General features: G+C 30.7%; 1 protein-coding gene across 4 annotated transcripts in view; it reads left to right on the top strand.

Moving 5' to 3' along the window:
• The window catches only part of Max (MYC associated factor X), a 30959-nt gene extending 13371 nt beyond the window's left edge, over window positions 1-17588 (top strand). For 2 of the 4 annotated variants that reach the window (XR_012479609.1, XR_012479606.1), the window contains one exon: window positions 7646-7783. Coding sequence is in view for 1 of the 4 variants with exons in the window: in XM_074246140.1 (XP_074102241.1) it covers window positions 7646-7880; window positions 15335-15516 (417 nt within the window). In the remaining 3 variants the exon portion in view is untranslated. Of the gene's footprint in view, window positions 1-7645; window positions 7881-15334 lie in introns of those variants that run through there. The other 2 variants (XM_074246140.1, XR_012479607.1) reach the window with 2 other exon arrangements.
• The last annotated feature ends 5925 nt before the right edge of the window (window positions 17589-23513 follow it).

Genomic DNA, 23513 nt, shown 5'->3' with positions numbered 1-23513 from the left:
AAAAAAAAAAAAATAAATTGAAAAATTTTGTTTTCATTTTCAATCAGCCAAATTAATTTCTTTTCGAAACAAGGCCCAATCTCAAACAGACTAAGAGAAACTAATTAAAAAATTTTATTTTTATTATTAATCAAATATTATTTAAAAAAGAAAATAAGCCACAGACTTAACCGGACTTAAACAAACGGATAGAAAATTTTTATTACTTACTTAATTTGCTGGAAATTATCTTTAAAAACGAAAAAAATGCCCAAGACTCCATCAGACCGAAAGGGAGATGAATAAAAAAATTTTACTATTCATTTTTAATCATCATAATTAACTTTTTTATAATAAAAGGCTCAATTTCGACCGGACCCAGAAAAAATGATCCAAAAATTTTATTTTTATTGTTGATCATCAAAACTAATTAAAAAAACAAATGAGGCCCTAGACTCAACTTTGGACCCAAACAAACGGATAAATAATTTTTATTACTTATTTATTTTGCAGGAAATTATTTTTGAAAACGATAAAAATGCCCTAGACTCGACCAGACCCGAAATAAAATAAATTGAAAATCTTTGTTTTTCTATTTTTAATCAGCAAAATTATTTTCCTTTGAAAAAGGGCCTGATCTCGACTGGAGCAAGAAAAAATAATTGAAAAGTTTTATAATGAATTTTTAATCAACAAAATTTTTTAAAAAAGAAAATAGGCCCCAGACTTAACTGGACCCAAACAAACGGAAAGAAAACTTTTATTCCTGTTTTTTTGTTGGGAATTATTTTTCGAAACAAAAAAATTGCCCAAGACTCGACCGGACCCGAAAAAGATAAATCGAAAAATTTTATTTCTAAATATTAATTAACTAAATTATTAAGAAAAAAAAATAGACCCAAGACGCAGCAGGACCCAAATAAACGGATAGAAATTTTTTATTACTTGATCACCAAGATTAATTTTCCTTGAAAAGAAAGGCCCAATCTCAAACAGACTTCGAATAACTGATTGAAAAATTTTATTATCAATTATTAATTAACAACATTATTCTTAAAAAAAAATTAATAGGCCCCAGACTCAATCGGACCCAAACAAACGGATCGAAAACTTTTATTTCCCATTCATTTTGCTAGGAATTATTTTTAAAAACGAAAAAATGCCCAAGACTCGACCAGAGCCAAGAATAGAAGAATGCAAAAAAATTTATTTTCTCTTTTCAATAACAAACAAAAATTTATTGAACAAAAATCAGCCTAATCTTGACAAGACGATAAAAACTGATTGAAAAAATTTATTATCAATTATTAATTGACAAAATTATTTCAAAAAAGAAAATAGGCCCCAGACTCAACCGGACCAAAACGAACAGATAGAAAATTTTTATTACTTATTTCTTATGCTCGGAATAATTTTTGAAAACAGAAGGAATTGCCCAAGACTCAACCGGACCCAACCAAACGGATGGAAAACTTTCATTTCTCATTTATTTTGCTGGGAATTATTCTGTAAAATAATTTTTCAATTAATCGTCAGGTAAAATGTCAAAAAATAAATTAAAACAAACATTGAACTCAAGTCCCAATAATTTTGATATTTTAATTAAAATTATTTTTTAATTAATTGACAGGTAAAATGTCAAATAAGGAATTGAAAAAAAAATCGCTCTCGAGTCCTGATAATTTTGATATTTTTATTAAAATTATTTATCAGTTAATTAACAGGTAAAATGTCAACTAATAAATTAAAAAAAAAAATTGAACTCAAGTCCGAATAATTTTGATATTTTAATTGAAATTATTTATCAGTTAATTGACAGGTAAAATGTAAAAAAATATACTAAAAAAAAATCGCTCTCGAGTCCTGATAATTTTGATATTATTATTAAAATTATTAATCACTTAATCAACAAGCGAAATGTCAAATGATAAATTAAAAAAAAATTGAACTCAAGTCCGAATAATTTTGATATTTTTAATAGAATTATCTATCAGTGAATTAACAGGTAGAATGTCAAATTATAAATTAAGAAAAAAATTGAACTCAAGTCCGAATAATTTTGATATTTTTATTAGAATTATCTATCAGTGAATTAACAGGTAGAGTGTCAAATTATAAATTAAGAAAAAAATTGAACTCAAGTCCGAATAATTTTGATATTTTTATTAGAATTATCTATCGGTGAATTAACAGGTAGAATGTCAAATTATAAATTAAGAAAAAAATTGAACTCAAGTCCGAACAATTTTGATATTTTTATAAAAATTATTTTTAATTAATTGACAGGTAAATAAATAATAAATTAAAAAAAAAAATTGAACTCAGGTCCTGATAATTTTGATATTTTAATTAAAGTTGTTTATCAATCAATTGACTGTTAAAATCCTGAATAATAAATTAAAAATAAATCGCACTCATGTTCTCATAATTTTGATCTTATAATTGAAATAAATTTCTAATGAATTGACGGGTAAAATCCCAAGTATCAAATTAAGTAGTAATCGCACCCAAGCCCTGATAATTTTGATATTTTAATTTAAATTATTTATCACTTAATTGATAGGTAAAATGTCAAATGATAAATTAACAAAACATTGAATTCAAGTCCTTATAATTTTGATATTTCAATTTAAATATTCTTTTTATTCACTGACAGGTAAAATGTCGAAGAAAATATGAAAAAGAAATGGCATTCACGTTTTAGTAATTTTGATATTTTAGTTTCCCTTTTTCTTAGCAAAGAAATCATTTCAAAAAAATCTACAGGTGTTTCGGCAGTTCAAGGATAACTTGACTTTAATGTTATTAGTTTGCATTCACATCATTACACTTTACTCCTTTTATTAAGCAATTAAGATTCCAGTTGAATCTTAGCCTTTTTTTTTTTTTGTATTTGAAAATAATCCCCAGCAAAATAAATGAGAATTAAAAATTTACTCCGTTTCTGTGGGTCTGGTTAAATCTTGGGCCTTTTTATTTTTTTATTAAATTTTTTCGAATAAAAATAAAAATTAAAATTTTTTCCTCTGTCTTAGAGTACCCGGTTAGCTTTAATTCAGCGTTACAACGCCTCCAATAATGCTGCGATACACGGACACACACTCATACATTAAGCCGTCCGCTTGCGACCTCATACATCCACTCATTCACACTTACGTACTCGGCTCATAGCGTCACAATCCCCTCTCATGCTCGGCTTTGTGTGAGCGAGTAAGCTGCTATTGCAGCATCTCACTCTCGCGTCTCCTCTACTTCCCCGCTCATTTTCATTTCTCGAATAGCGCGCTTCTGATTGGCTATCGTTTTTAATTCATAACTCAAATTCTATGGCCCAAAAAAATTTTTGGCTCAGGAACTTTCGATTCAGTATTTTTTCTCTATCGACCCCAACAATTACTCCCGCCACTTCAGAGACACCCTGTGTATATATATATATATATATATATATATATATATATATATATATTAGGGTGGGTCAAAAAAATCGAATAATTTATTTTTGACTTTATACTCTGAAAAATAGGTTCGTAGACACCTAAAAAGAATTCTCTCAAGTATAAGCTCTTAATTATAACGGGAAGGTCCTCCGCCTTGCGGGTTTCTATTTTTCGAATAATCAGATAAAAAAATTTATATCTCGCTTCCAACTGCTTGGAAAAATATTCCGTGGCATAGATTTTGTGAGAAATTGAATGCTTTACAAAAAGGTCTCTTATGACTTTTTCAAAAACTCAACCGATTAAAAGATATTCATAGTTGAAGTTTGGCTATTTTAAGGAAAATATTCGTTTTTATTATGAATTTTATAAGTCGATGAAAAAAATTATTTCGGATTGCGGAACTCATGATTTTGTAGGAAATTTACTGCTCTACAAAAATGGTCTCTTATGATTTTTTGATTAAGTGAAGCCGTTACGAGATATTCATCGTCAAATATTAACGAATATCAATATTTCCAGTTTTTGATCAATAATTCGATAAATTTTAATTTAAACTATGAGTTTCAGGAAAATTTACATAAATTTGAGTTTCGATCGATAAAGAAATGTTATAATAAGTTAGATAAAGAATTATTGGAATTATCATTGATTTTCCTTGGAGAAATGCCTCAAGAAAAGATTTCTTTCAAACGTCCTGGTGCTGTTCATCATGCTAGATGGATGGCTAAGGCCATTTATAGTTTGAAAATGTATCTATTCAGAGATGAATTCAAACTCTCTCAGAAAGAATTGCATGGTCTTCGTCATTTCTGTATTTTTATAGTCACATTGTATTTAAAAGCTTGGTTTTCATCAACTTCTGCAACAACTGCTGCTTATCATGACTTGCAGTTTATGAAAAATTTATTGGAGTACAAACATATCAATCCTTTGATTTCTTCAGCTACGTGTGAAAAAATGATTTCGCACTTATGGTATTTGAGCGATGAACTTGCCATTTTATCACTGTTTGACGATGGCGTTCCATTAGAAGTAAAAAAGTATTGTTGAAGCTGTTAATACTCGTGAAGGTACAGATTCTAAAGCTAAAAGATTTGTAATTGCTAAAAAGATTTGAATTCATTGGCGCAGAGAACTCTGAGTGACTTTGTGTCTAAAAAGTCATTAAATCTTTTCAAAATCTTCGATCTACCGTATGACTTTCTTGATATCGATGTTGAATTATGGCCTACTAATGAGAGTTATCTCGAAAATAAAGAATACTTTCAACAACTAAAAGTTGTCAATGATTCAGCAGAGCGAGCTGTTGCATTAGTCAGTGAATATAATCAATGCTTGACAAAAATGAAGAACAATTCCAGTACTTATTGCAAGTTGTCAAAGAACATCAAAAAACATTCCCAAATTGTAATAAAAGAAATTATTTATAGTAATAGCGTACTGTTATGTTAAAAATATAGACAATTATATTGCAATTGATAATTCAATAAAAAATTTATCTATAAAAAAGTTAAATACTGGTTGTTTCTCACTTGATTCAATACTTTTCATATTAAATTTGACAAAGAAATATGTCATTCACTTCAAATTAAACTAATCGTTGGCTATATGTCGAAAAAAATGCTCTAATTTCTTGTTTTAATGCAATCAAACAAGCTCAAGACTGAAAAAATATTAAAAAATTGTTTATAACATTTCTTTATCGATCGAAACTCAAATTTATGTAAATTTTCCTGAAACTCATAGTTTAAATTAAAATTTATCGAATTATTGATCAAAAACTGGAAATATTGATATTCGTTAATGTTTGACGATGAATATCTCGTAACGGCTTCACTTAATCAAAGAATCATAAGAGACCATTTTTGTAGAGCAGTAAATTTCCTACAAAATCATGAGTTCCGCAATCCGAAATAATTTTTTTCATCGACTTATAAAATTCATAATAAAAACGAATATTTTCCTTAAAATAGCCAAACTTCAACTATGAATATCTTTTAATCGGTTGAGTTTTTGAAAAAGTCATAAGAGACCTTTTTGTAAAGCATTCAATTTCTCACAAAATCTATGCCACGGAATATTTTTCCAAGCAGTTGGAAGCGAGATATAAATTTTTTTATCTGATTATTCGAAAAAAATAGAAACCCGCAAAGCGGAGGACCTTCCCGTTATAATTAAGAGCTTATACTTGGAGAGAATTCTTTTTAGGTGTCTACGAACCTATTTTTCAGAGTATAAAGTCAAAAATAAATTATTCGATTTTTTTGACCCACCCTAATATATATATATATATATATATAACGCGTGGGGTGCTTTTTGAAGATATTATCAAAATGATAAGCATTCTAGTCATATCTGTCAATAAAATATTTATAACTATTGACACCATGCACCCCACGCTTTTTTTAAAATGAAATAATTTTTTTCTTATTCACACTATTATTAATTTATATTTATTGAAATTTTTAACACTATTCTTAATTTAAATTTATTTTTTATTTTTTAGTTTGGTTTTCTATAAAAAGCGTGTTCTTTAGTTTTTTAAAACTATTACTTATTTTTTACTTTTTAGTTTGGTTTATTTATATAAGCGTGATTTTTTAGTTTTTTTAAACTATTAGTTGTTTTCTCGAATTAAAAATTCTCTTTGGTGTTCGAAAATTTGTTAACATTAGATAAATGGACTAAAAATAATGGTTGGCAATTAAAATTCTTGCTTTATCGACTATAGAGAAAAATAATAAAAAAAATTAAAATTAAAATTCTTGCCTTATCGACTATAGATAAAAAGTATATAAATTAACAAAAATCTTATTTTGCAATTTGAAAAATGGAATAATTTTATCAAATTAGTGTATTATTATCGGTTTTCAATAAATCTACAATGTTTGAACGAAATCTGGCCGTTTAAAGTGGGTCAAAATCGCGCCTAAAAGAGTCGGTTACAAACATACAAACATACATACAGGTGAAGCTAATAAAAAGCGTGTAAAAAATTGAATTAATACATGCTTTCTTTATTCATCTTCATCGGTTCATCATATGTTTAAGGTTTTTGAGGAAAATTATTGATAAATCGACGCTGAACTGATGATCTGTATGCTAACAGAAATTCATTTCCCGCTTCACTTAAGGTTTGGGCTGTTTTCTGATGAACACTATCAAAAAAGTTTGCAAAATCCAAATGTGGATGCCTTAAGCGCTTGTGTTATTTGTAAATTTTTCAAATCAGACAAAACATCAATCACAGAAAGAAAAAAGAACCAAAAAAAAAACAATACTCTATTAGATTACAGAATAATAAAACTCCCGCGGATAGAACGGAAATCTTTGTTAGTGAAGAAGCAGTTGTTCACTAACTTTGTTTATACATTTCTTTTTGCATATAGCAGTCTGAGATGTAAATTTTTTAGCTTTGATAGTACACATTTTTATTATTTTATAATGAAACAAATAATAATAAAGTTGTGATTTTTTAATCAGTTTGTCACAATGAATTTACGGACATATTGAAGTAAAATTAAAAAAAATTAGTTTTGTTGTTAAAAAGAGTGTTACATGTATTATACACAATTTTTTCTGAGAAATTCAGCTTTTATCATTAGCGGTATTCTACGTAGTTTTTTAAGCTTCATGAATAATCTTTAAATTTGAATTGATCAAACTAGAAATTTCGGAGTATTTCCGAAAAAATCCTTTTTTGGTTTCATTTCGACAACGATAACTCACGAACAAATCGACCGATTTACACGCTATTGGCAGCATTCGACGTAAAATTCTATGATATACTTTCAAATACAAATTGATCAGACCAGAAATTTCAGTGTCATTTGAAAAAATTTTTTGAAGTTTTTTTGAGATTTCTCAAAATCTACCGGTCTGAATCGATCCAAACCATGTCCAAAATCTAAGTTCAGCCAAGCCCTTTCGATAAGCGTCAACCGCGATAGAATGGGTCAAGCCGTTCAAAAGTTATGAGAGGTTTACACACACACACACACACACACACACCATCGCGGAAATAGTCCGGGAAGCTTCCCAGGACCTCGAAACATCGAGATTTGATGGAAACTCGATTTTTGAGAAACAGGGTAAAACCAATCACTTCCCGAACTTTGAAAATTTTCCAATTTTCTTAGCGGGAAGTTAACAATAGTCGATTTTTTTAATCAGTCTAATAGTTATAGTAATAAGCTATTTTTTTAAATTTCATTCTCTATTTACAGGCTGAAAAACGTGCTCATCACAACGCTCTAGAAAGAAAACGTCGAGATCATATAAAGGATAGTTTTTCAAGCCTCAGAGATACAGTACCTTCTCTGCAAGGAGAAAAAGTAGCTAGTAGAGCGCAAATTCTGAAAAAAGCTGCTGAGTATATTCAATTTATGCGACGGAAAAATTCTTCTCATCAACAAGATATTGATGATTTAAAGCGACAAAACATTTTATTAGAATCACAAAGTATGTATTGTATTTCTTTATTGTTTCGAAAGACATTTTATTCAAGGAAGAATCGTTGCATGAGTACCGAAAACTATTTCACCTCAATTTCTTTATACGATCCTCTTTAAGTTGCCCTACTGATGATATAAATGCATGTCGCCATATGGCAACCTCGAGCTATATTATCTAAACAATCACAAAAAATGGTCATTTTCCTACCGGACAGTTCTTTTTATATTATTTCTTGAATTACAAGTAAAAAAGGTACTATGACTTTTCACGATAAAATTAATATTGTAGAGATATGAATTTTTAAAGGTTCAAAAAATCTCAAAATTAGGTGCTTTTGACCCATGAAAAATACACTTCTCACAAAAATTAAGGGAGTAAGAAAAAAATCCAAGATTTTAAGGGTTTTTAAACAGGTTGTGACTTAAAGAAAAACATTCGCGCAGCAAATGAAAGAAAAACAAATTGTAGCTCCAAGTGTCCAGTTTTTGTATCTGATTTCCGAATTTTTTTTTCGAATGATCTCTAGAAAACCACCGAGAAAAGAATTTTTGAATTTTTTTTTTTTGATTATCTTTCTAGTCGACGGACTGGGAAAATTTTTTTTTAACTTAACATTTATGCTTAGGCACCGGATAATTTGTCTATTCAGCTTCAATTTGTTTTTTTTTTTTTTTTTTAAGCCTCAATACGAGAATTTCTCTCTGAGATATCGGTGTTTGAATGAAAAAGGATCATTTTGTCTTTATTCATATCTCAGCAACCAATAGTCGCACAGAAAATTTAAGGTAGGTTTTGAAAAGTTAAATAAATTCTCTCCAAGGATTAGATACTGATTTTTCAAAACAAAATTTTGAAAAATTAAGCACCTAACCAAAAATATCGCGGGAATCACTAATGATAAGTGTGGCTTCTACAGTTCAAAACACCCACAAAAACCCTACGAAATTTCAATTTGATTCAGTCAACCGTTTCTTTGTCCCAAACGATTGAATTTTATAAAAACTTAAAAGAAGCAAAAGTCTTGCTATGAAAAGGCCATAATCTAATTTAATCTAATCTAATACCTTTGAATAGACAATACACACACATATATATATATAGGGCATATCATATCAAATCGGCCACTTTTTAGGTCGACTTCTCAAATTTTTAACTTCTCGCTAAGAAAATTGAAAATTTTTAAAAATCGGGGAGTTATTGGTTTTACCCTGTTTTTCGAAAATCAAGTTTTCATCAGATCTCGACGATTTGAGGTCCTAGGAAGCTTCCCTGACTATTCTCGCGAGGGTATCAGTGTGTGTGTGTGTGTGTGTGTGTGTAAACCTCGTATAACTTTTGAACGGTTGCACCGATTTTATCGCGGTTGGTGCCATTCGAAAGGACTTTGCCGAACTTAGATTTCCTGAAAACTTGAACAGATTTGGATCGATAGATTTTGAGAAATTTGGAGAAATCTAAAAAAAAATAGGAAAAAAAAATTCTTTCAGAAGTGGTATTTTTGGAATAGCTTTTAAACGGCTCAGCCGATCGATTTCAAAAACTAATCAGCTCTCAACCTTGAAAAACCACGTCGATCGCCGCCAATCCGGTCAAAATTGGTTGATTCGTTCGAGAGACATCGTGAACGAAAGAAAACCGAAAAAAGTGTTTTTTCGGAGTTACTCCGAAATTTCTAGTTTGACCAATTGAAACTTAGAAATTCCTTATGAGGCTTAAAAAACTGCGTAGAATGCTGCCAATTGCGTAGAAATCGGTCCATTCATTCAAAAGTTATTGCGGTTTAAAAATCCAAAAAATAGTGTTCTACGAAATTTCTATCAGACTTTTAAGCTCAAAGAGCGCAAAGCACAGAAAAGGTATCTTTTTTAGCTCGAAGAGTTCAAAATAACATACAAATTGTATTTTTTAGCTCGAAGAGCTTAAAACAAAACGGCCAGGTATTAACGGAATTAGCGGGAAGTTGCAGAGATGGCATTTAGGGTCAACCATTTTCCTAATTTTTTTTTTAATTTTTTATATTCTTAATACCTTAAAAAAAACACCTTCATGAATTTTTTCAAATTTTTTTGACCACCCGCTCCTGAGATATTAATTTTTTTCAAAATTCAAATTTTTTTTGTAAACAACTATTAAATACACTACTGGAAAAAATTAAGGGATCAAAAAAAAATTCCAAATTTTTCGGTAGTTTTCAACAGGCCGTAACTTTGAGAGAAATGGTCGTACAGGAAATAAAAGAAAAGGAAATTGTAGCTCCAAGTGTCTAGTTTTTGGATTAGAACTTCAAAATTTTGTAGCCTCCGCGGTTTCTGAGTAATCGTAGAAAAACCAGCAACAAAAAAATTCTCAAAATTTTTTTAGTTTTTTTTTTCGGTCTACGGGCGTGGAAAAAATTTTTTAGCTTAACCACCATAAGGATCAGATACTTTGTTCATTTAGCTTTAATTTCTTTTTTAAACACCCTGATATGTCCACTCACTCTCGCTGAGATATCGGTCTTCAAATGGAAAAGGATCTTTTTGTCTTTGATTATCGATATCTCAGCAACCAATGATCGCACAGAAAGTTAAAGGTGGGTTTCAAGAACTTGAATGAATTCCCTTAACGACTGTCCATTGTTTTTCAAAAAAATTTTTTCTTTCCGTCACATGAATTTGAAAATGCAACAAAAAAGGGCTTTTAGTGGTTTTTGGAAAATCAAGCGCTGGATCGAAAATATTGAGGAAACCACTAATGTTAAGTATGCCTTTTACAGTTCAATATGTCCACAAAAACCCTACAAAGAATCAAATTAATCCAGCCAGCCGTTTTTTTGTTTCACTTGATCGAATTTTTGAAAAAATTAAAGGATCACGTTTTTGCTTTGAAAAGCTCATAATTTTTAAAAATGAGAAAAAAATTGTTTTTTCGAGCTTTTTCCACATTTTCGTTCCAAAAGTGCTTAAATTTTCAAAAAAAAAAATTCAAAAAATTTTCAAAAAAAAAAAAATTTTTTCGAAAAAAATTTAAAAAAATTTTTTTTTAACAAGTTAAGGGAACTCAAAAAACCATCGCCCAATGATTTTTATCACCTTTCCACCGCTGCATTCCTTGATTCTACTGATCTCCTTTTAATTAAATTAATAAAAAAGTTAATACCCCCAATCGAATTTCGATTTTTTCATACGCTTTTCGGAGTTTTTTTTTCTTTTCTTTTTGTGAATCCTTAGCAAATCGCTTCATTCAACAGTTTTTTCAAAACTAATCCCTCTGCGCTAAAAAAATTTTTTTAATTTTTTGGTCAAAATTGAAAATTTCTGACTTTTGATTCTTAATCATGGTTAGACGACATTTATCGGAGGTGGAAGTCGCTCGGTTAGTGACTCTTATCGACGAAGGTTACACTCAACATGCAGTTGCTATCCGGATGGGTGTAAGTCAATCTGTCGTATCTCGAGCTTATACCAGATACCAAGACGAATCAATATCATCGTCGCCCCGGACAAGGTCGCCATCGAGTCACTAATGCCACTAATGCCCGCGATGATCGAACAATTGTTAGAGAAGTTCGACGACAACCTTTCGTCAATGCGAATATTGTCGCTCGAAACTTCCCCAATCGCAGACAACAGCAACAACAACAGCAATAGCGACGACGGCATCAAGTGCGAAACATTTGCTCTCGAACAATCATCAACCGTCTTCGTGAAACTGGGTTACACGCACGACATCCTAATCGTGTACCTCTGTTGACAGCAAGACATCGTCGAGCTCGTTTAGCGTATGCTTACGATCATCGAAATTGGAACTTGAGGGAATGGACAAATGTTTTATTCACTGATGAGTCTCGTTTTAATCTGTATGGCAACGATCGACGTCCTCTCGTTTGGCGCCGTCGTGGAGAACGTTTTCACCAGAACTTTGTCCGTCCAGTCGTTGCCTACGGCGGTGGATCAGTTATGGTGTGGGGCGGTGTTTCACGAAATTGGAGAACACCTTTGGTAATTGTACGCGAAAATTTGACAGCTGGACGTTACATCTCACAGCCAACATTACCCGGCGCTTCTTTGAGCGGCATGACATCACATTGTTGCGACACCCAGCAATGAGTCCAGATCTCAACCCCATAGAGCACGTTTGGGACATAATGGGCCGTCGGTTGCGCAGAGAGTATCCAAATTTGCAGAACTTAGCTGCTTTGGAGCGCGCGCTTCAGCACATTTGGAATACCATTCCGCAGCCTCAAATTACCGTCTGCATAAACATGGCTGAACGTTTGAGAGCCGTTATTGAAAACAGGGGTGGTAATACCCGGTATTGAACCAACAAAAACCTTCAGAGAATGAGTTTGGAGTCATTAAATACGGTGGAACTGACGAGCCACCGGGTCTCAATTCTCCTGAAATACCTTACACACACACACACACACACACACACACACACACACACACACACACACACACACACACACACACACACACACACACACGCACGCACGCACGCACGCACACACACAGAAGCGTAAATCCGACCGCGCGACCTCCACGTGGTACGCTTTGGATAACGCTAATGCCGGCGGTAATTGTTTTCTTAAACTTTTCAATAGAAAAAATTTCAAAAAAAATTTTTTTTTTTAATTTTTTTTTTTTTCAATTTAAGCACTTTCTGGAACAAAAATGTGGAAAAAGCTCGAAAAAACAATTTTTTTTCTCATTTTTAAAAATTATGAGCTTTTCAGAGCAAAAAACGTGATCCTTTAATTTTTTCAAAAATTCGATCAAGTGAAACAAAAAAACGGCTGGCTGGATTAATTTGATTCTTCGTAGGGTTTTTGTGGACATATTGAACTGTAAAAGGCACACTTAACATTAGTGGTTTCCTCAATATTTTCGATCCAGCGCTTGATTTTCCAAAAACCACTAAAAGCCCTTTTTTGTTGCATTTTCAAATTCATGTGACGGAAAGAAAAAATTTTTTTGAAAAAACAATGGACAGTCGTTAAGGGAATTCATTCAAGTTCTTGAAACCCACCTTTAACTTTCTGTGCGATCATTGGTTGCTGAGATATCGATAATCAAAGACAAAACGATCCTTTTCCATTTGAAGACCGATATCTCAGCGAGGAGTGGACATATCAGGGTGTTTAAAAAAAGAAATTAAAGCTAAATGAACAAAGTATCTGATCCTTATGGTGGTTAAGCTAAAAAATTTTTTCCACGCCCGTAGACCGAAAAAAAAAACTAAAAAAATTTTGAGAATTTTTTTGTTGCTGGTTTTTCTACGATTACTCAGAAACCGCGGAGGCTACAAAATTTTGAAGTTCTAATCCAAAAACTAGACACTTGGAGCTACAATTTCCTTTTCTTTTATTTCCTGTACGACCATTTCTCTCCAAGTTACGGCCTGTTGAAAACTACCGAAAAATTTGGAATTTTTTTTTGATCCCTTAATTTTTTCCAGTAGTGTAGTATTTCGCTAACTTCGCGAAAAATACAGCTTTTGTTCAAAATTGCTTATCTGTTTCCATTATATGAAGGTAATTCGTATGCGAGTTTGATCAGTTAAAAGTAACTTCAATTTAAGTTCATACTTGAATTAACATTAACACTTAATTGAAATAAAATTAGATCATAGAATTATTCGAAAGATTTGTTAGTTAATTGATTAAGAGTTGAGTAATTAATTTTCAATAGTACGGTATGTTTATAAAGATCAGTAATAAATTCAACGTCAATTCACCAAGATGAACAAATACCGTCATAAAAGCCAATGCTACCAACATAAAAATTGTACTCAGATAGTCAAGAAATGTTGTCAAACTGGTGGTCAAAAGATGGCGCTTGATACGTTCATGATGAATTTGAAAGAGGGTAATTATTTCAATGTTACGAAGAAACTCCAATTCATTAAACCAATAAATAAATGGTAAATTAATGAAAATATTGATTAAATTCTTTCTCTGGTACAAAAAAATAATTATCCGAGCACACGTATGAGAGTGTAAAAATAAATACATGCAATTTGAGGAAAAAAATGTTTTGAATTAAGAAAAAAAGAACGAAACGTTTGTCCACGATCGGATTGGTCTAAAAACTTTCTATATATGTCCAAGTTTTCTTCAAAATTTTTTCAGTAAAATCGAAGGGGGCATACATTTCGAAAAAATGTTTTTTTTGCTTAAAACTTAAAAAAAATAGGAATAAATCTTTTGTTTTTTGTTTTATTAAATCCTTACAGAAAAAGGTACTCTTACAGCATTGGAGTGAGAGATAATAGTTTAGTTCGGGCATTTCCGTTGAAATTTCAAATTTCAAATTTCAAATTATAAGAAAATAAAAAAAATTTGTCCGGTTGGAAAATAACAATTCCTTGTAATTATTTAAACAATTTGGGTTTAAACAATAAAGCACGAGGTTGCTATATGGCAACATGCATTTATATTATCAGTCAGGCAACTTAAAAAGGATCGTATAAAAAAATTAAGGTGGAATAGTTTTCGGTAGTCATGCACGATTCCTCCTGGATGGATTAATGATGATGAATAAAAATGAATTTTATTTAAAGGATATGGCTCTCTTCAAATGCTATTTTTCATATAGGTAGTGACAGACATTAACCCTTTAATGTTCGGCCTTCAAATCCCACTCTTAATTTGAGTCATATGTCTTTTTCTTTAAGTGAGAGAACTATAGTTTTTTTCCTAGAGAAGGGGCTTTAAAAACAGTAGAAAAGGACGCATGGACACATTACTACAACTAAACCGTCTCTCATACAATCGCTAAACGGACTATAATTGGCTTTCTCCCCTAACAGCTCACACCGAGATTCTTTGCGACTCCAGAACATTAAAGGGTTAACTATTAGCGTCGAGTTACTGTTACACAGTTAGGATCACGCTTATTTTGGAGTTTTTTTTTGCAGGTTAAGATTATTTAACATTAAATCGCGGTGATATTTTATTGCGGAAAATTTTGTCGAAAGATATTTTATTGTAGAAATTTTTGCTGAAAATATTTTGTCTGGAGTTATTAACTCGTGTTATCATTATATTCAAATATCTTGAAAACTGTGTCGAAATTTGATATTCTGTTTGTTCTTATTGATTATTAATAGTAAGTAAGCAATAGCTTATTTCTATATCAAATTTTTATTGAAAAAATTCAATGAACAGAGTTGATAACTCCGTTGAATAATTTTTGTTAAAATGTTCACCATAGATTATTGATGTTGTCAAAATTTTGTCTAAACATTGCTCTAAGTTCATTTGAATTTCATACCAATAAATAATAACTAGAAAAAATTATTAAAAAAATAGAACGCTTTTTCGAAAAATCACAAATTTTAACAAAAAATAGAATTATTCACAAAAATAATTATATTATTATATCTTGTAAGTAATTAAAAAATAAGTAATAACTTCAATTATAATAAATATTATTGACGAAGAAACAACTGGAGTGATCTATAATTTTTTGTTGCAGTTCGAACTTTAGAAAAAGCTAAAATAACTGGAAATTTTGCTGCTGAATCATGTGAAGTATCAAAAGTGGATTCTGTCAATATTGGCAACTACAATGATTCTGAATCTGAGTCGTCAGATAGTGAAACGGGTCGAACTATCCGTCATCCAAAAAAGTTAAAAATTTCTAGTATTAATCATTAACAAAAATCTAAAATTGTTAGTCTTAAAATTGATGATTTTTTATATTTTTGTTAATAAATTCTGCAAAAAAGCTAAGCATTCTCTTAACAATGTAAAAAAAAATTATACTTTGATAAGCAATAAGTATATATTTTAATACTGAAATTAAAATAAATATTGAATACCCTTTCTAAAGCTCATCAAAATATAATAATATAAACAAATTTATATTAGCAATAATATAACACTATCATTGACTTGAATTGTATTATTAATAAACTAATTTCCTTTCAATTTTATTGACGTTACATTTAAGGTCTGTAAAATTTTTTGCACGACTCATAATGCAAAGCATCGCACTTTTCAAAGAGGATCAGTCTATTCATCCAGTAACTTTACATTTTTCTTTAATCAATGGGCGAATTATATTTTTGTACTTGTCTAACGATCGAATGAATTATAATATGTATATGATAATGAATTATATATTTTATATATTTTTATTTGAACGGTAAAAATTATTCATACAAAATAAATTAACTTTCTGTGTCATTTGAAATTAATAGTCGATCAGAAATTTATTCAGTGCAGTGTCAAAGGAAACTTGTAGAGTGAGCAATTGATCCAACATAAAAATTAAATTACGCGCCTTCACTCATTCATAAATTCTGCCTCAAACTCAGTCGACCAATTACAAACCAAATAAAATGGTCAAAGAAATGAAATAACTTCCATTGATCAGCTATCATATTTTTGAAAAAAAAAAAAAAAAAAAAAAAAATTATCCTTCTAATAACACTAGGTTCTTTTCAGATTAGTACAAGGTATTATACAAAGAAGCTTCCCTGACTGTTCTCGCGAGGGTGTCACTGTGCGTGCGCGTGCTCGCGCGCGCGCGCGCGCGTGTGTGTGTGTGTGTGTGTGAACCTCTTATAACTTTTGAACGGTTGCACCGATTTTATTGCGGTTGGTGCCATTCGAAAGGACTTTGCCAAACTTAGATTTCCTGAAAACTTGTGTTATGTCGGACTCAGCGTCCGACATTTTTATTTTATAACAAATAGAATTTAATTATTCATAAATAATTTTATGTTCTTACAACTAATTACATACATTTATTTTATTTTTAAAATTTTGTTATCTTCAAATTTATCAATAGTATTTTCAAAAGAAACTTATTTGAAAAATTTAGTTTTAGTTGGGCCTGACCATACTAAGGGATTTGAACCTGAACAAATACCCTAATGGAATTTTAAACTTTGTCGAGATCCGAAATAGAAGTTTTCGATAACAAAATAAATGTATATATAAACAATAGTTTAAATAAAATAAAAGTAAATAATGATAAAAGAAAAAATAAAAAGGAATGTTATGATAATTCTAGTATCAACAGAAAAAAAAATATATGTTGATAATTTAAGGAACAAAATTTAATAACTATAATTTAAGTTTAAACAAAAAAAAATAAATAAATGTTTTCTTTTATTTTCGAATAAAATAACGACTTAAATAAAAAGAAAATTTTAGATCTAAGAAACTAATGATAATTTGTAATCTATGCACAAATTAATTTTTATCTAACTAATTTAATATAAAAATTTGGTCACAGTAAATAATTTAATGTAAAATAGTACACATATATGTCTTTGTCTATGCATAAATGCGCTTACGTATACACAAACACATAGATGTATAATAGAGCATAAGAGTAAAGGAGAAGCGATATTGTACTCTGACCCAAGTAGAGGGGACTCATGCAACATTATAGAAAAATCTAAGAGAGAGGGCAAGGGCTCAAGGAAAATAAGTAACGCCCTAAAATTCGACACCTTTACGATTTTTCAACAAAAATATCTCTCGTTGTCCTGACGTCCTAGTGTTAACATCGAAAAAGTTTTTATAAGTTTCAATGAAACCACGCGTCAGATTAAAAAAAAACAATTGTTAGTAAAGTAAATTTCAATTGTGTAAAGAAACGGTAAGTTTCTTTACATAAGTGTTCATTTAAGTAAGTTCTTAATTGAGATTTTTATGTTTGTTTTAATAATTCAAATCTTTGTATGATAATTTTATAATATATTTATTAAATTGAATTCATTTTCTTATATTATAAACATCAACCCCTTCCCATAAAGCTTCAGATCCTTATCTATTAGCCTAACGGCTAGGATAAAAATAATTAAATTTTAGTTGCGTTTTCGACGTAACACTTGAACAGATTTGGATCGATAGATTTTGAGAAATTTGGAGAAATCTAATTTGGGATGTACAGGTAGCTAGTGAGCAAATAGAAATATTCTCAGTTTAATAACATTTATTTAAAATAATCTAACTAGAATTACACGCGTGTACTTAAGACGAGGTGAAGCTAATGGGTTTTCGGGACTGACTGATTTTCTCCAAGTGTCCATCTAGGCCTCTGACCTATCCAGAGGTAGGGGGTACTCGATGGAAGTATAGAGGAAGTATATAAAGGGTAGGAGTACTTACTTGTACGAAAGTATGGGTCTAGGTACAAGTAGGTATAAGTATAGATGTACATTCTGAAGGTATGGAAAATTACAGGAGTAGAAGTATAGTTGAGGAATATCGGTAGAAGTATATGTAAAAGCAATCAGTGGACTCAAGGACCCGGTCGCTGGCCATGCGACACAAGTTTCTAATCCTTTAATTGCTTTTTAGAAAACGAAAGGTTATTGGGATTTTTATGGGAAGGTTTGGGAAAAACCCTTAAACTTCTAACAAACAAACTTATACATATTTTTAATTCTAATACAATACTTTTATTAGGGTCTCGCCAGCTGCGAATGTGAATTTTATTACTTGCAATGCAATTACAATTAAATAAAATTTCCCAAAATGTCTTTGTAGCGGACGAGACTCTATCAGTTGCTTGGCATCACCAAGTAAATTATAATCCGGTATAATTTATGATGATGCGATACAACTCACGCTTTTCCAACTTAATAGCGTTGTAGAAAAACTTCAACTTAAGTAATAAAATATTAACTGTATTATTTAATGCACTATAACTAACGAATAGTAATGATTAAACAATTATAAATGATAATAACTAAATAATATAATAATAATAATGAAATAATATTAATGATTATAAATAATAATAATTAAATAATTATAACCAATTATAAATAATAATAATTGGTAATTGAATAATTATAAATAATAATAATTAATAATTAAATAATTATAATTAAATTACTCAGGAGTGGGTGGAAGATATGCCCCCACACTAAAAAAAAAAGTAGGAAAAAAAAATTTTTTCAGAAGTGGTATTTTTGGAATACCTTTTAAACGGCTCAACCGATCGATTTCAAAAACTAATCAGCTCTCAACCTTGAAAAACCACGTCGATCGTCGTCAATCCGGTCAAAATTGGTTGATTCGTTCGAGAGACATCGTGAACGAAAGAAAACCGAAAAAAGTGTTTTTTCGGAGTTACTCCGAAATTTCTAGTTTGACCAATTGAAACTTAGAAATTCCTTATGAGGCTTAAAAACTGCGTAGAATGCCGCCAATTGCGTAGAAATCGGTCCATTCATTCAAAAGTTATTGCGGTTTAAAAATCCAAAAAATAGTGTTCTACGAAATTTCTATCAGACTTTTAAGCTCAAAGAGCGCAAAGCACAGAAAAGGTATCTTTTTGAGCTCGAAGAGATTAAGCAATTTCAATGTTATTTTAACATTGAAATATTTTTTCATAGATTTATTAGCGGATAGAATTATATTACATAGAGATATTTTTGCATGGATTTATTTTTAAATATACAAATTTTTCATATATAAATATTCCCCAGTAATATGTTCTATAGAAATATCTGACATAAAGTTATTTACATAGAGATATTTTGTGCACGTTTGTTACTGTGTACGAGAGAAATACCTGTCGCCGACTGTATTATCCGCACGTCGCGTTGTCTCCTAGCTCAGATAAATTGTCATTAAAAGTTATTATTAATTGTCGAGTCGATCCCGTTGTTAGTAAGGGGGTTTGTAGTGAAATACCTGTCCCGAAAGCTACGCGTTTGGGTCCTCGAATTGGCCAGTATTGATTAAAATTTATAATTGTATTTTTCGAGATAACCTGACTGAAGAATTCGGGTATATCTCAGTACAATATTATTAGATAAAATTTCTATTTCATAGTCAACGTCGTCATAAAATATTACGTCGGCGATATTATTATTTTTATTTTATTATACAGCTCATCCAGCTAAGGGATTCGGCTCTGGACTTAGTCTTAAGTAACGTATTTTGAACAAATAGTTTGTTTATGTTTGTTATGAATATTTCGAGATTATAAAACTATTGTTTTTCCTTCTCTTTCCTAACACCATTATATTATATTCCCCTGAATACCTGCAGATCGGCCCTGAAAATGAAGGGTTGGTTATTTTTCCCTGTTTGAGAAAAAATAACGTGCACTAACCCAGCCTGGGTGGCTACTGCGGTGTTGCTTAGGAGATTGAGAACATCTCCTAAGCTTCCTATTTGTTTTAATTGATTTCATTTTGGGCGACCTGGACAAATTACTATTTTACTCGACGTATCCACCGTCGAGTAGTTTACAAAATAGTAAAATTTTGTTACAGCGTGCACACGGAAAAAAGTAAACTGAAAAGTTCACTCAGATTCCGGTTACTTTTTACAGTTTCAAACTGTACAGCGGACGTCGAGGTGGCAAAAATGTAAATATTACAAATCTAAATGTAGAAAGTATAAAAGCCACAATTTATAATTTAATATCCAAAATAAGTGATTAGTAGCGGTCACTATAGTAAATAACGACTCTTTCATCTTTAAAAATTACAATTTCAAACAGTAACAATTGCCGTTTCAATGTGTAGTTTACTGTCGTACCGAGTAAATTGTGACTATGACTATAGTAAATAACAACAGTATTTTTATAAATTTTACAGTTTCAAACAGTAAAAATCGCCATTTTAATATGTATTTTATAATATCACGCCAAGTAATTTTTAACAATAATAATAGTAAATAACAACCCTGACTATTTAAATTTGATAGTTTTAAATATTATTTTCGGATGTAATTTATTAAATTTGCTATCGGGATTAACAAAGAAATTAACAATAAAAAAAAACTATTAATAAAAAATTTTTTTTTATTTCGTCTTTTTTTTTTGTTTAATTAATATTTTTTTTTTTTTACATTTTTTATTTTCGGAGTTTTTTTAGAGGAGCTGGAGGAGGGGATAAGATTTCAGTCACATTCGCATTAATTCATTGTGAAGAAGTTTTACGCTTGCCTTAAAAATAAATTCAGAAAAATATTACCCTAACCGAGTTTCGAATAGTAACCTTAACGCACGCGAGACTATCACCTAACCGCAACGCTATACGAACGTTGGAGGAACATTTTTGTCAAGAGTTTTATTAACCACGTATTTCTGGCTATCTTGACAGTGTTAGTGTCGGCGCTGTCCAACACGTGTTAAAAAAGTCATGCGCATTGGCAAAAAAGATAGTCGAGTCGCGTTATGAGCCCTCTTTGTGTCTCTCTTATTAATGCGAGTCTGGTTAAAAAACAAAGAAAACAAGCCGGACTCGTAACGCGATTCGACTGTAGTACATGCTAATGCTCTGCAAGAGCACTAACTTTACAAATGAAGAGAAGCGGAAGGTCCTTCTGGGAGAATTTAACGTTTGAAACAGTAAAAATTCTACTTTTAAAATGTATATTTTACCCGTCGAAGCACATCAATAATTACAGTTTCATCTTTAGCGTTGCGTTTAAAATTTACCATTTTACTTCGTAAATATTGACGTTGCTTGTATAGAAATTTACTAACTGTTTGAAATAGTATTTTTTAGCGTGTAATCAATAAATTGTAGCATTTAAATAATAAATATTACATAGTGACTAGTAAAATCACGATTTTACTGTTTGAAATGGTAATTTTCATCAGTTGATCATTACTTATTACAACTCGACTATTATTTATTACAGTTTACTTTTTTCCGTGTATGGATGTATGTAAACCTCTCATAACTTTTGAACGGCTCGACCGATTTAATCGCAGTTGGTGCTATTCGAAAGGGCTTGACTGAACTCAGGTTTTGAATATACTTTGGACCAATTCGGACCCGTAGATTCTGAGAAATCTAAAAAAAAACTACAAAAAAAAAGTTTCAAACGTGGTTTTTTTGGAATAACTTATAACGGCTTAACTGATCGATTCCAAAAACTAATCAGCTCTTAACATTAAAAAACCATGTCGATCGACACCAAGCCGGTCAAAATCGGTTGATTCGTTCGTTTAAAAAATCTGACAATCATCGAGAACACTGAAAAGAATCTATTAATTATTTCAAATTTGTTGATTTATATTTGTGAGTTTTTTTTTAAATAATGGCACAAACAATCCTATGATCATTGTTGCAATCCATTTGAAATTTTTAATCGCTTAAAAAAAATTAGGAAAACAGTTGACTCTAAAGGTCATCCCTGGAACTTCCCGCTAATTCTATACTTCAGCGCTCAAAATTGCACTCATTGTGTTTTTGACCTCTTCGAGCTCATTTGTAAACTGGAATTTGGAAACCCTTTATCGGGAGCCAGTCAATTCATTGGAGACTAGTGAGACCAACCAGCCGCAGATCCCGCCAGTTTTGACCAGAACACCAATCACCGTTGGAGAATCGGAAAAATTTAGTCTCAGGTATTTTTACAATTATTTGATGCAAATACTTAATTTGGTGAATTGAGAGCCTGAAATAATTATAATTAATTTTCTTAAATTAACGATCTCTACCGTCTCAGGCGATACTTTTATATCAGTAGGTTCTTTTATACGTAAATTATTCATCAAGGTCATTTAGTTAGTCTGTCACAGGCCTTTTGGCATAATTAAATTATTTTAGTTAAAATTATCACGACTTTATTTTAAATAGTAAAATTAATTGTATAATTTGGATAGTGAAGATCTTTCTGGAAATTTCTGTAGTTCGGAAATATAATGAAACGTGTTAAGTTTGTAGCATTTGAAATTAGAAATTTTGTAAAATTAATTTTAGGCCTTTGGGCTGAATTTAATTAATTTAGTTCATGAATTTAGTTGAGGAATTTAGTAATGAATTAATTTAGTGAATCGGAACTTTGTATTGAATAAATGCTAGGAGTTAAGTTTTGTAAATTATGAGAGCATGAAAATCCGGGAAATTAGTTGATTAGTAATTAAGTAATTTAGTAATTCGTAAAAATGTGAATTGAGTTAGCGTCCAGGGGACGATTTTTATATGGAATTGAGTGATCACTCGATTGCGTGTGAGTACAGTGCTGTCTAGGTATTCATGGTATCCTCCTCTATTTCCTAGATAGTCACTTAAAAAACGTTGTATAGACGCCCAAGTCGAGGTAGAACGGAAATAAGTTAGGAAACCGCAGCGTAGACGCCCGAGTCGGGGTCGCAGTCGGAAATAAGGTTTCAAGTGTAGTTAAGATATTATATGTTAGTTCGTCAGGTTGACGAGGAAAATTATGGTATATTATGGTATTCCGTCAGGTTAACGAGGTTTAGAAAAATGAAGAATTAAGTATATTGTAGAATAATTATTTGTAAGAATTTTATCAAGTTGCTAGTGGAAAAATTAGGTGAGAGGTTCTCACAGTTAAGTACTAAGTTAATTTTTCGAAATTATTGTTAGTAATGAATTTGTCATTTATTAATTTTTATTATTGAAATTGAATAAATAATTTAATTGTTATTAATCATTTTTCTCAGTATTATTTGCAGCCCTCTCGAGCTTCTCACAACCTTGTCTTTCTTCTCTTACGCTTCTCCGGTTTCTGGGACACCGTGTCTAAAATCCCAGTGGCACTCTTTTCAAAGAGGAAAGGAATGACCAATTGTACTACGGCTAAACGCCCTGGTTACAATATGAATAGACATGGTCAAGTCTAATCATTTTTTCCCGAATTATGTTAATAAGATTCCTAATTTTTTCAGCTAAACATAAAAAAAGTCTCCTCATCTA

The sequence above is a fragment of the Cotesia typhae genome, unplaced genomic scaffold (genome assembly GCF_013202065.1).
Source record: "Cotesia typhae breed Kobodo isofemale line unplaced genomic scaffold, CoteBio_Ctyphae contig_48, whole genome shotgun sequence".
Classification (NCBI taxonomy): Eukaryota; Metazoa; Arthropoda; class Insecta; order Hymenoptera; family Braconidae; genus Cotesia; species Cotesia typhae.
This window is presented reverse-complemented; position numbering and strand designations above follow the sequence as displayed.